Here is a 14104-nt window from a genome sequence, read left to right on the forward strand (position 1 = left end):
CCACCGCACCCGGCTAATTTTTTGTATTTTTAGTAGAGACGGGGTTTCACCGTGTTAGCCAGGATGGTCTCGAGCTCCTGACCTCGTGATCCGCCCGCCTCGGCCTCCCAAAGTGCTGGGATTACAGGCTTGAGCCACCGCGCCCGGCCCTCTAATTTTTCAAGGAGAATCGCTTGAACCTGGGAGATGGAGGTTGCAGTGAGCCAAGATCGTGTCCCTGTACTTCAGCCTGGGAGACAGAGCAAGACTCCATCCCCCCAAAATAAAAAAAAAAAGAAAAAAAAAAGTATACTGGAAGACAGGATTAACACGTGGAATGAAAGAAAGTAAACCTCGGTTTTCGTCCAGTTGAGGCGACGGAGAGTCTTCATTTGCAGATGAGCTGTATGCTGGACCCATGAGTGCGGAGCCAGCAGTCATCGCCCCTCGAGTCCCGCATGTCACAGCTTCTTAAACAGACGATCAAGAGCTTACGTGCAGTTCCTTATCCCAACCCGCCTTGGCCCGACGCGCCCTGGCTTTTTCTGGAACTGCTCTCCCGTGGATCCTCGCCAGGAACACCCAGTTCTCCTTGTTGCTCAATCATGGAGTCTCTCTGGAGACCCCGCTGCCACGTGTGTCCTTCTGGAGAGGCCGCCTCCCTGCAGCGCTGTCTTGGTCAGGCTCCCAGCAGGAAAAGATGGCACCTGAATGAGGATCATCTAAGGAGGCTTCAGTGAAGGGACCGTTTGCCAGGGGTGAGAGAGCGGGGCGTGCGGGCGGCACGAGGGGCCGCTGTGGCATCTGGAGCTACTGACAGTGGAGCTGTCATACTCCAGGCCAGAAGAGACCAGGGGAGGGGGACTTGGCCCAGACACTGAGAGTGGCACCAGGGGGCTGCCTTGAGAGGTGAGTGGCAGAGGGAGCCAGGGACTCCCGAGGGGCCATCCCAGAGGGCACTGAGGAAGTTCACTGGGTCTGGGACCCGGAGGAGGCGGGGAAGAAGAGTGAGTCTGAAGGGTAAGGTGCCGATGTGGGCACAATTGGCCTTTCTGACTCAGCTCTCCAGGTTTTCTCTCCCTCTCTGGCCGCCCCTGTCCTGTCTCCAGTTGAGGTCTCTCTTGGCCAGTGCCTGCCTCGCTGGCACCTGTGGTTTCAGTGATGGGGATTCTTCCATGTGTCCCCTGGAGTGACCTCCTCTGTTCCTGTGAATTCACCAGACACACTAAAGATACCAGCTCAGCCCTGACCTCTCACCTGAGCACCTCCTTACCAAGTCATCCAGATGGCTCCCCAGGGATGAGCAGTAACAAAACGGGTACCTGGGTGCCCAGCACACGTCAGGTAATGTTCTAAGACCCTTGCGCATACCCAGTCACTTACCGTTCACTGCAGTCCTGGGATGAGCTCTGCGATTAGCTTCCTTTTGCAGACGAGGACACTGAAGCACAGCAAAGTGAGGTTATTTGCCTAAGGACATGCAGCTGGATGGGGACAGAGCCAGGACTGGGCTTGCAGTGGCTTCAGATCCTACCTTTCTGACCACAGCGCTCGTGCTCTTGGAGCGCCTTGAGACTGTGGGACAAGGCGGACCGAAGATGCAGTTTCCAGACCGGCTCCCCTGGCGGGCGACTCCCGTGCGTATGCCCAGCATCCTGTGCAGGAGCTCTCGTGGCCAGGCCTCTGCCAACAGTTGGCAAACAGACCGGAGACAGAAGACAACTACAGTCCCTCAGATACTTTATTGTTTACAAAACAGATGGATCCCATAGGGAAGGAACACAATCATTATGCTGACAGCAGCAAACAGAGAGGGAAAGAAGAAAGGTGAGCTTTAAAGTAATCGCAAATCGCAAATCACTGCCTGTGTGGTGAGAGGCTGCTTCCGGGCACCTGGCCTGTGGCTCAGGGGTTGACACGAATACATCAGCAAGGCCTCAAAATCCAGCACAGCCCTGAGTCTCACAACCTTCCTGACTGCGGCTCTACTTTAAATGGCCCAGCCTGGACATCAAGGACAACGATCTAGGAGGCGGGCCAGAGAGACGGCCAGGCAAAGTCAGAATAGACTTGGGGCTTCCAGGCTGTGCCCGGTGACAGCTGAGCTCTTCGGAAATGTGTCACATTCAGCGTTCACTTCCTTCGCTTCCTCCACTACCTATGACACAGCGGGGGAAAGAGACCACCAGTGCGAGAGGGGTCCCTCCTGGCTGCCCTCCTCGCAGCTGTGCTTGAGTTTCAAAAGGCGAGAGAGGTTTGTGAGGGACCGGCACAGGGACAGCCAGAGCCGGCACCCTCTGGCCCACCGTGGCACCTCTGACGATCGAGGTGTGGGGGTGGGAGTAAGGGTGGGGGTCGGGGTGAGGTAGTGCTGTGGGGAGGGCACTGTGATGATGGAAATGTCCCTTCTCAGCCTGGGTCGTGCCTAACCTCGGTCTCAAATCCCACTCTGCCTTCGCCCTGGACTGCTGAGAGGACACTCCAGCGAAGCCGAGGCCCAGCCAACGCTCATGTGAAGTTTCCATGGAGAAGAGGCTACAAAACTCCCACTGGAAGAGGAGAAATAAAGGCCAAGGAAAGAAACCCCAGGGAACTGACAGGCCTCGATCACAGACCCTAGGCAGGGAATAGAAAATTCAAGTCATTCATAGAAGTCTTGAAAGGCATGACGATTTCTGACAGTTGCTAGAAAAAGGCAACGTTTTCTTTATCTTTGTATCCGTTGGCCAAGAACTCTGAAATCTGACACTTGCTTCACCACCTGTCACTGCTTCCTTACAATCTCCCCCACTGCTGCAGCAGGCTGGGTAACTACAGGACCTTGCTCTGTGTGATCAGATTTGGTGATTCCATTTTACAAGAAAGGAAACTGCTTTAATGAAAGCAGGTTAATAATTAAAACTTCAAAATGCTGCACAGCCGCAGAATTTTCCTGAAGGGAGAAAGTGGTCACTGGCCATATGATGCGGAGATGGTTTCATCTGAGGCCTGAGAACCAACAGATGGGCCTGCACCCTGGCCTGTGCAGCTGTGGGCAGATGGGTCCCCAGGGGCCTGCCCTCGCTCGTGGCCATGCAATACCCTACAACATAAACATTTTCTTTTCCAAGGATCTGCAGGGGTGGACATGATGCTCCAGGCTCAGAGTAGGAAGAAAAGGGGGTGACCTGGGGTTCCCAGCAAACAGGTCCACCTCATGCTCACTGCGTTCTTAGGGTGAGGCATAGTGCCTGACATATGGTAGGAGCTCCAGGGATATTTACTGAACAAAAGAACATAGGAAAGAGAAGAAAGGAGGTCAGATGGAAGAAAGGGCCTGGCCAGTTCCGCAGGCCTTGAGTCAATGCCTGAAGTGACCGACCTCACCATCAGACCGCAGCATGGAGAGCCGTTCAGACCGCGGCCTCCGTGGGGCCTGGGAGTCCAGTGCCCACGTCCCTGCCCAGCCTGGGACCGGGCTCCCTGTCCAGGCCTCCAACCCAGGCACAGTTCCAAAAAGAACAAAACAAAACAAAGCTGGTTTTTATAAAAGCTGAGTCCTGATGGCCTTGCTCAGCATCTCCGTTTTGAGTTAAATGAACTCGATGCCTTCGTATTTCACGCTTCCGATCTTGGTCTCCGGCAGGAGGAAGCGCCCGTCCAGCGTGAAGGCCATGATGTAGGTGGCCACTCTGCCGCTGTCCTCCTCGGACTTGAGGGCCACAATGATCTGGTCATCAGTGTTGGGGATGAACTTGAAGGACGAAAAGCCGTGAGTGGGGACCACTGCCCCCACGTGGCTCACAGCGATGTCGCCAAAGTCGGGGGAGGAGCTCAGCAGCAGGTTGGCGCCCTTACGCTCGTCGTCCTTCTCGCTGTAGCGCTCCTGGCTGGCACGGCGCGGCAGGAAGAACCAGCGCTGCAGCGTGTCACTCCAGCAGGCAGACTCATGGATGAGGTAGCCTGGGAACCGGGTGACTGTGGGTCAGACACGCATGCAGCCTGGCGTGCCCAGCCCCATGCCACCAGGCCGTGCGCAGCAGCAGGCATGGGGCTGCGACCACCAGGGCTCGCCAGCCCACAGCAACCCGTCCCTCCCTGCTCTGCAGGCTTCTGGAGGGTTTTGTGTTCTCGGTTATCCCACGCAGGGAACCTGCAGCACCCCCTCCCCTGAAGCCTCCTCCCATTCCCCCGAGAGCTGCCTGCGAGCTGCATCAGGAATCTCAGGGATTCCAGCTCATCAGCGCCTCCTCCGGGCTGATCCAGAGGAGCCCAAGGAAAGGGAACAAACCCCCATTGGACGTGGGGAGGGATCGGATGGGGAGGCTGCCTTGAGGCTGCAAGGAAGAGGAGACAGCGTCTGGGGCCCAAGGCACAGACTCAGTCACTTCCTCCTGAACCTCAGGCACCTAAGGCCTACTCCATCCTGACTAAGGGGAGGCCAAAGTGCTGCCGGCCCTATGTTGGTGTGAGGCACCATGGCCCAGCACCAGGGGTGGGGACAGGGCCTGATCCAGCAGTGCAGACAACGAGGCCACAGGCGGGGATGCGGGGAGGCCAGCTGCTGGGGTGAGTGGGACAGGAAAGAGAAAACGGCTCGTTTGCCGCCAGAATCCACTGGCCTGAGGGGAGCCACCATCAGAGGCAACCAAAATCACTAAAATCAAGCAAGAAACGGGCCTTGGAGGCTGGGTGCGGTGGCTCGCGCCCATAATTCCAGCACTTTGGGAGGCCGAGGCAGGTGGATCACCGGATTACCTAAAGTCAGGAGTTCGAGACCATCCTGGGCAACACGGTGAAACCCTGTCTCCATTAAAAAGACAAAAATTAGCCGGGCATGGTGGTGCACACCAGTAGTCCCAGCTACTGTGGAGGCTAAGGCAGAAGAATCATTTGAACCCAGGAGGTGGAGGTTGCAGTGAGCTGAGATCGCGCCACTCCACTCCAGCCTGCGTGACAGAGCGAGACTTTGTCTAAAATAAAAAAGCGTCTTGGAGGCAAATGCAGGAGGAAGCAGGTTCCCAGTGAGCGGGCTGTGGAACCCACGCTGTGGGCTGGGGCAGGCGTCTCTCACCTGGCGGCCGGATGCCAGCAGCGGCCCGCAGAGCATTGTAGTTGGACACCCAGTTCTCGTGGTCCACGCTGCCCTTGTAGCCTACCACCTTCACCCACTCTGGGTTCTCATTCACCACGTCGCCCGTGGTGGTCGTCCACTCCTTGCCCAGGCCACCCACGTACAGATGCTCATCCTTCACTGCCAGCCACTCGGCCTTGAAGCCTGGTCAAGCAGAGCAGCGTCCTTAGGCCCTGCACCTGGCTCCTGCCCAGGGCCGGTCGGCTGCCCTCCCCACAGCTCCTGAAGGTTCAGTGACTACTCTCAAGTCACCTCTGATCCCCAACTCCCCGCTCCTCAAGCCGTAATCCCCAACCTCAGGATTATCCTTACAGGGTAGAAAAGCTGAAAAGTGACAGCACTCTGAAGGGGCGCGCGTGTCCCGGGGGTGTGCGTGTGCTGCCCTCGGCCACACCTGAGTTCTCACGGAGCATCACTCTAACGCTAGTGGCCGGAGAGGGGCGTGGTGCTGGGGCTCCCAGTCTTCCTTCCAGTGGATTTGTTCAGAAGCTGTTTTTGCTTTTAAACTGATTTATTTAAAATAAGCCTAACTTTGAAGGCTGCCACAGTTCAGGCTGTGTGGGAGCCTGTGTTCTTCCAGTGTATTCTTATCATCCCTACACCCTGGTGTTCTAACTTCTGTTTGTTTTCCCCAAATTTTGCCAGCTTCTTGCCCCTGAGAGCTGGAGCTGTGCCCCCTGAACTGCCCGAGACCACAGCAGCTTCTCTGCAGGGCCCTGGAGGGACCTGCCATCTCCTGGGCCCCTTGTGTGATGAGACATTCTCCGCCCCGGGTCTTTCGTCCCTCCCGGATGACCTGAGCGCAGCCCAACCCCAGCGCTCCCTTTACCCCGCTCTCCTCGCCATCCAAGGGAAAGACAGAGCTACAGTAGGGTTGCCTAAAACCCTGACAAGTGCAAGGCAAGAAGTAGGCGACCAACACTTTGATACCTCAGGTGAGGTCGGTCCCCTGCCCAGCCCTGGGCAAACACTGAAGATTTTCTCACCGGGTGTGGCGAGGGCCTGGCCGGCCATGAACTGCGTGGGCCGTTGTTTAGTGCAGTTCCTCCTTGACCTCAGAAAGCCTGCGATGGCATTCAGCTTTCTAGAAGGTGGGGATCCACTGCCAGCTCAGACAAACGGAGCTCAGAGGAGCTGGCAGCTCCTCTGCCAGTGTCCTTGGCGCCTCCCCAGCTCCTCCCTGGAGGAAGACACTGGCCACCGTGCCTACCCAAAGCCTGTCCCTGCCCTGTGGAAGCAGCACCTCCTTCCTGGTGAACAAAAAGGCTGGCATCAGGCTCCACTCCAGGAGGGTTGCTGCAGCTCACACATGCCCTGCCCCTGCCGGGGTTCAGGGAGAGGAGGGCTGGGCAGCAGTTTACCCTTCAGTAACATGAAACCAAAGTCTGGGTTTTGAGTGAGAACCATCTGACCCCATGGCTTTCAAGGTAAGGCTCCTGGTGGGTACATCTCAGTGTGATCTTGAGAACCTTTGAAAGCGTAAAAAGGGCTGTGTTCTCAGAGGCTCTCAGAGCAGCAGCGGATACAGCCTAAAACATCCTGGACAGATTCCCCACGTCTCCCGCAGGCCTCTAGCAATCAGCTCTTACTCCTAGAAACCGCTCAGTGTGAAGTGACAGTAGGCTACGCTCCTGGCTCATGGTAAGGGGGCCACAGGTCAGAGCAAGAGGGAGAAGTGCTCCCTCACCACGTCGCTGGCTTCTGGGTGTGTGAATTCTTTACTGTGTGCCTGTGTTTCCCAGCCAGGCCCTGAGCCCCACTCCCCACCCACACCTCCATAGAAACCTCAGGGTCCAGTTACCTTTCTCCACGGTGCCGTCGCCGTCGGACAGAATCACCCAGGGCACGGCTTTGCTGCCTTCGATCTGGTAGACGACCCCCGTCCGGTCATCCACGGAGTAGAGTTTCCCATTGAAGACAATCAGGTCGGAGAGCTCCATGCCTCTCCCCTTCTCCGCCAGGTGGGACTCCAGGACCCCATGGTCTTTGTCCCACTCCACGGCCACCTTGTCCCCACTGTCTGACAGGGTCAGGTAGCCCTTTTTCAGGTAACTGAACCAGGTGTTTTCCTCCTGGGCCCTTGACTCTGTGTCCAGGTCTGCGATAACTGCGATTCGGTACCGAATCCCAGCCGGTGTCCTTTGCGGGGGAGACAGGGGGTAGGTGTCATTGTACCAGCTGGCGGGCACCTGGCTGAGCCTCCAGTTGTGTGCATTGTGGGTGGGGGGCCTGCCGGGGGCCGGGCGGTGAGAGCAGAGCAGCCAGAGGATGGCGGCACTCACAAAGGACGGCAGGATCACCCTCCAGCGGGGGCGGAAGCGGGGGTCCGCGGCCTTGGTCATGGACGCCAGCACAGGAAGGCCCCCCACACTTATCCGGAGGGAGTGCATAGACTCATTCCATTCCGAGTGCTCAGAGGGCTGCACGGGCATCAGCGTGACAGTCAGGCGGGACCTGCACAGCCAGGGAGGGAGGAGAGAAGTCAGCGCCCCCACAAGCACAGTCACGTCTCAGTTCCTGAAGCTGCAGGCGCTGGAGGCTGACTTTTCCGGAAGAAACAGTATTGCCCTACTTTGTGGCCATTCTTACTCCCTTATCTTTGCTTGCTTTCATTCGGCAAGACGTGAAGTCTTTCTAGAGCAAAATTATTCCATCTCCCCTGTCCCAGGTGGCAAGGTGGGAAGCTGAGTGACAGAAGGAAGTTCCATGCAGGTTGGTGCTCTGTGGTCCCTCTAGAGAGAAGTGCAGGGGAGTCAGGCAGGAGGGGAAGGTTGACGGGTTGAGGTGGGATAGGATCACAGACAGGGTACATACAGGTCTGTATTTTACTCAAATGCCACCTCATCCAAGAAGCCCTCCCTGACTGCCCTGCTGACATCACCCTCAGTCCCTGGGTCCTTGGCCCTTGTCCCCACCTGACGTCAGAGTATTGTATACAGTTACTGGTCTGTTTGTTTCTGTCTCCACCTCTGTATCCTGGCTCCTAGAACACGACCTGGCCTGGAGCAGACAGATGTGCAGTAAAGTGAAGGAGTCTCCACTTCCTCTGGGTTAGGCTCCTGAAGCATTTGAATACAAAACAGATCCAGACCAAATAAAAACCCTCCTTCTTTTTTGTATCTGTTATTGTTTTAGGCAGTGTCTGTCCGCTGGTGCCTTTATATTAATGCAAATGACTGCAGGGACCAGAGTCTGAGCGGCTTGGGCTGCCTGGAGGCCAGGGTGTCTGTGCCTTGGCTCCAAAGAACTGCTGGGCTCAATGTGCAGCCAAGCCAGGCTGCAGGCCTCTCCCAGGTCACCCGCCACCCCAGGCGTGGCTCTGTGGCAGAGTCCTGGGGTCAGGATGCTGGTGGCGGCCAGGAACTGCAGCCCTTCACCGCTGCCGCCAACCCCACTTCCTGGGCATACAGCATGATGGCTCAGTGCAGCCACAGGGCGCCAGGCCCGCATCTGCGCTGCCTTGGTGAGAGCTGCCTGTCTCTGGACAGCCGCCAAGTACCACAATGGGGCGTGGGGAGATGGCTCCCGGTGCTCCGGTTCCATATCTCGGCCCTCCAACTATAACCCAGTGAATCCTGGCCTGAGAAGCTTCCCTGGCTGGGTCCTCCTTGAGAAAATAACAAAGCAGCAAACATGTGCCTTTATGGGCAGACGCTGTCCTCCCTGCCAGGGCGCCTGGGAAGGGCTGGGGGACTCCAGTGGCTCTGTGCAATTCTGGGCCCCAAATATGTGGACCATGAGGCCCTGGTGCACGGCAGCCAGCGACAGACACCCCCACCAGAGACACCTCCTTCTCCACGCTGCAGGCTGCTTGGCTGAGAAGATGCAAAAACCGGGTGACAGTTCCACATGGAACTTTCAGACAGTCTTAGGTTTTAGCCCCAGGGTCAGGTTCAAGGAGTGAACAAGGCACATATGTGGGGCCTGCTGCTCAGAGTGAGCCTCCCAACAGCAGAGGGCGCCACCAGCAGTTCCTCCGGGCCGGCAGGGAAGACTCCACGCTCCCTTTAAGGAGCAGGCCTCTCAGGACCCCCTGAGGTGGTCACAGGGCTGGTCACAGGGCTGGTCACCGGGGCCTTCCTGGCAGCAAGGCTGAAGTTCCCAGTGCTGGATATCCTCCTCTGACCACGCCCAGGCCCTGCCCCTCCCTGTTCCTTTTCTAGCCCCAAGGCTTCCAAACCCCGGCCAGGCCCAAGAGTCTCTGCTGAGCTCTGAATTACTGCGTCTTACCTCCTATGCAAATCCTACCTACATTTCTTTCTTCTTTTTTTTTTTTGAGACAGGGCCTCGCTCTGTCGCCCAGGCTGGATTGCAGTGGCGTGATCATGCTCACTGCAGCCTCAACCCCTGAGGCTCAAGTGATCCTCCCACCTCAACCTCCCAAGTAGCTGGGACTACAGGCGTGTGCCACTATGCACAGCTAATCTTTTTTTTTTTTTTTTCCTTTTGAGACAGGGTTTTCCTCTTGTTGCCTAGGCTGGAGTGCAATGGTGCAATCTCGGCTCACCGCAACCTCTGCCTCCCAGGTTCAAGCGATTCTCCTGCCTCAGACTCCCTAGTAGCTGGGATTATAGGCATGCACCACCACGCCTGGCTAATTTTGTATTTTTAGTAGAGATGGGGTTTCTCCATGTTGGTCAGGCTGGTCTCAAACTCCCGACCTCAAGTGATCCACCTGCCTTGGCCTCCCACAGTGCTGGGATTACAGGCGTGAGCCACTGCACCTGGTGCACAGCTAATTTTCAATTTTTTTTATAGAGATGAGGCCTCGTTATATTGTCCAGGCCGGTCTTGAACTGCTGGGCTCAAGTGATCCTCCTGTCTTAGCCTCCCAGAGTGCTGGGATTACAGGTGCGAGCACTCACACTCCCACCTACCTGCATTTTTGACATGGGTCTTAGACATTTTAAGACTCGAGTCCCATGCAGCTCTTCCCTCAAGCCTACCTGCTCCTCATCTCCCCTCAGGAAGGGCAGTGGGGATGGGTGGCCACCATGTCCACAGTGGTCTGGTTCAAGCTCTCTCGAGACCCTGGGAGATGTGCTTTTCTGTGTGGATATTACACTTCGATAAAAACATAAGGCACTGCTGCCACGAAAAACCTGACTGGCCTCATCCTCCATTTTCCTTCCTCGGCACTGACTCCGTGGGCAGGTTCCGTCCTCTTCCGTGGCCCTTCCTCACCATGCCATGCTGGCTGCCTCCCTCCACCCATCAGCTGCCTCTCCGCCCCTCACATTCCCCTACCCCTCCATGAAGTTGCTATGCCAGCTGCCCCCCACCAACATCCCCTGACACTCCCTCTCACCACCTGCCATGAAGTGGCATCCATCAGATGGCACACTCCCAGCTTCAGCGGCTTCCTCAGCTCCTGGGGTGAACCCACTCTGCTCTGCTCCCGCTCAGCCCTCACACTGCACCATCTCCTCTGCCTGCCGGCTGGCTACGTGCACCTCCTTCTATCCCCTGACCACACTGGCCCTGGCAGAGCCTGCAGTTCCCCCTGCCTGGAACAGTCGGGCCTGCTCTTCCCACCGGCGGCCCGGTCTCTCCTACAGGGCATCAGCTCCCTGGGAAGACTCGCCTACTCACCCTCCCTCCCATGCGGCTCCGGCTCTCCCACCGCCCCTGCCTGGCTAGGTGATTATTTCTGCTCCCAGGGCAGGAACCTGGCCACCGTCAGAGCCCCAGCACCTGAACGCACTGCCAGGCAGGAAGCAGATGATCTGCGCACACTGGCTGAAGGCAAAGAGATGCCAGGTGGGCCATCAGCCACTTCTTTAACAGCCCCTCTGCACTCTGCCGGGGCCCACCTCAGTCATACTGTGAACCTGTGGCCTGGATCAAGCTGATCAGCTGCCACATCTGAGCTGCAGGCCCAGAAGACGCTGCCTGCCGGCACAGAACGACGCTGCCTGCTGGCATAGAACGACGGTATGTACCGGCATAGACTGCTGTCAGACATTGTGATGTGTCGTCGTCACCAGCCCCTGGAACCCCCATATTCTTCCCTATTCAACTCCCCCAGCACTCCAGAGAGCCACTGTCCTCACCTTCGCCATTCCTGTCAAATCTCCGGCCCACTTCTCCCAGGAGACCACTCTGCGGCCACCTTCAGCAGCCGAGGCCCCTGGGTGGGGCCCACACGTGCCACTCAGGTCAGTTCCCCAAGCTGCCGGGCACCTGCTCTTCTGGTTCCTCCCTTCCATCCACAGGCCACCCAAGTCGCCCACCTTGTCACCATTTTACCTCCAGACCCTACACTCCCACAGACACTCAACTGCTTCTGAATAAATGGCAAATCTGCGAAAGAATGAACACCCTTCCCTGAGTCCCCGGCACCTCTGTCCCTTCCCACCCCTGCCCAGGCCCCCTCGCCCACCATGGTGCAAAAGCACCCACACCCACACCCTCTCCTTCCCTCTCGGCTAATCCTCAGAGGCAGCCGCCGGAAGCCTTCACCAGCGGCAAATCCAGTGAGCACATCCTGCGTGTCCCTCCTCAAGGAAGGGAGGTGCTCTCTGCGGCCTCCCCAGGCAGGTCTTCTCAGCCCCTAGTGCTGGCAGCCCAATGACCTCTCCCAGGGCCTGCCCTCCCTCTAAGGTGAAGACCCCTACGCCTTTCTAGCCTGACCCAGTCTCTCAGCCTCCTCATCTGATATCCACCGCAAACCAGGACCTCCTCAGGAACTCTCTGTCCTGGCTCCAGCGCTCCCAGCCCTCAGTAGCCATCCTGGGAAGCAATTCATCCTAGCCCTCCTCCCTCCCCAGCCCCACGTGTCCCACCCAGCCCTAGACTCGGCTCCCTTCTCCCCATCCACACAGCCTTGGCTCCAGTTCCATCTCATCCTGATGACTGAGTCTTGGTCTAATGATCTAGACCAAGCTTGCCCAACATGCGGCCCAACACAAATTCATAAACTTTCTTAAAACATGATGAGATGAGATTTTTTTGTTAAGCTCATCAGCTATCAGTGGATTTTATGTGTGGCCCAAGACAATTCTTCTTCCAGTGTGGCCCAGGGAAGCCAAAAGATTGGACACCCCGATCTAGACCATCTCCACTCAGCCACGGGACTGCTCTTGGCCTCAGTTTACTTCCCTGAGCCACGCTGACGGCCATGCCGGATGCTCAGGTTAGAGAACTTTGCACAGGGGCTGACCGCTACTGCTTCTCACTCACTCTACAAGTACCCTCTCGCCTGCTGGGAGGGTTGCAAACTACCACCTGTGGGCCAAATCCAGTCTCCCGCCTGCTGTGTAGATGCGGCCTGTGCGGCCTGATGTGTAGATGCGGCCTGGTGTGTAGATGCGGCCTGGTGTATAGAGGCGGCCTGGTGTGTAGAGGCGGCCTGGTGTGTAGAGGCGGCCTGCTGTGTAGATGCGGCCTGGTGTGTAGATGCGGCCTGTGCGGCCTGGTGTGTAGATGCCGCCTGGTGTGTAGAGGCGGCCTGGTGTGTAGAGGCGGCCTGCTGTGTAGATGCGGCCTGGTGTGTAGATGCGGCCTGCTGTGTAGATGCGGCCTGTGCGGCCTGGTGTGTACATGCGGCCTGGTATGTAGAGGCAGCCTGCTGTGTAGATGCGGCCTGCTGTGTAGATGTGGCTGATTAAAGCCGGCTAGGACTCCTCCTTGGCATGCTGATTCTGGCTACACCGTTGAGTGGTCCCAACAGACTGTGGAGGCTGAGAATATCGACTCCCTGTCCCTTGACAGATCCCTGGTCAAGACCATCTCAAATCACCCTCCACAAAACTGACAGAATGATTTTTCCAAAGCAAACCTGGATTCACACTCTAGTAGATCCCAGTGCCTTCCATAAAGGACAAACGCCTCAGCCTGCAGAGAAAGCCTCACTGGGTTTTTCCAGCTGTCCTCCCGGGAGCGGGACCTCCCAGGTCGCTGTGCAACCCTGCACGCCTTCCCATTCCAGACTCCTGGCGTCTACACTGCGGCACATGCTCCCCACCCAGGAGGCTCATGTCCTCTGACCACATGGAACCAGAGGTGTCCTGAGTCCCTGCGTCTCTGCCCCTCTGGGGAACAGTGTGACAGAGGCAGGGCCTTTCCTCCAGGAGCTCAGCACAGTGCGGGAGACAGACTTTGAACAGTCCCATGTGGTCAGTGCTACCTCGAGGTCATGCTGATTCCCCAGAGCTAACAGAGGGGCAGCGATGCCAGGGACTCAGACGCCTTTGATTAAACAAGGGACTGACTGCTTCTAGTGACAAGAGAACTCTGTGTACCTTCCAGAAAATTCCTTTAACTTCAGCACCAGAACACCTTTCCTTGGGCTTCATCTCTCCTTTAGGACCCCAAGGAATTACTTTTATTTTGCACAAAAGTTTCAAATCAGATGCCTTTGCCACAGCCCATGCTGGTGTATGAGCTACCACTGACTGCCTGGGGTGCTGGGCTGCTGGCGCCTGCTGCAGGCAAGAGTTTGCATGTTCTTTAAAAAGCTGGGTTCTTTTTTGGGGGTGGGGGGTACGGGGGTTCTTTTGTTTGTTGCCAGCCAGAAACAACAGAAATGAACCAGACACAAGATGGACAAAGTCCTTTCCAGAAAGGACCCATGTGAGGCTTCTCCCTACACCCCTCAAAGCTTTAAGCAGCTTAAATGCTGGCTTCATTGTGAAAAGTTTCACATCCTCAGTGCCTGCAGAGTAATGGTTTTAGATAATCAGCAACAAGAGGACTCAGGAACTACAGCAAAGTCATAGGTTCGGTGGCCAGCCAGCCTCTCCTGTTCAGCTGTTCAGTGGGGCTGCAACTAGTTATCTCCCAGGCTCAGGGGCCTACAACAGGACCCCTGCTGCTGCCTGGAGAGCACTCACAGGAGTGATAGCCGTCTGAAAGGCTCTCAAGGCACCATGGAGGCATCTGTCCATCCCACAGGACACTCCCAGAATTAGGCAGCGGGGAGTTAGGGAGAGGGGAGTTAGGGAGAGGGGAGTTAGGGAGAGGGGAGTTAGGGAGGGGGAGTTAGGGAGAGGGGAGTTAGGGAGAGGGGAG

General features: G+C 57.0%; 1 protein-coding gene across 3 annotated transcripts in view; it reads right to left on the bottom strand.

Moving 5' to 3' along the window:
- Positions 1–1702: 1702 nt before the first annotated feature.
- Positions 1703–14104, bottom strand: part of CANT1 (calcium activated nucleotidase 1) — a 17562-nt gene continuing 5160 nt past the window's right edge. The window contains exons 2-6 of one of the 3 annotated variants that reach the window (XM_011990141.1): positions 8008–8151; positions 7700–7824; positions 6894–7546; positions 5033–5236; positions 1703–3921 (exon numbers count right to left, since the gene is read on the bottom strand). In XM_011990141.1, the coding sequence (XP_011845531.1) occupies positions 3551–3921; positions 5033–5236; positions 6894–7524 (1206 nt within the window). In that variant the 5' untranslated portion in view covers positions 7525–7546; positions 7700–7824; positions 8008–8151 and the 3' untranslated portion in view covers positions 1703–3550. Of the gene's footprint in view, positions 3937–5032; positions 5237–6893; positions 7547–7699; positions 7825–8007; positions 8152–14104 lie in introns of all 3 variants that reach the window. The other 2 variants (XM_011990065.1, XM_011990000.1) reach the window with 2 other exon arrangements.

The sequence above is a fragment of the Mandrillus leucophaeus genome, unplaced genomic scaffold (assembly GCF_000951045.1).
Source record: "Mandrillus leucophaeus isolate KB7577 unplaced genomic scaffold, Mleu.le_1.0 Scaffold1, whole genome shotgun sequence".
NCBI classification, from domain to species: Eukaryota; Metazoa; Chordata; class Mammalia; order Primates; family Cercopithecidae; genus Mandrillus; species Mandrillus leucophaeus.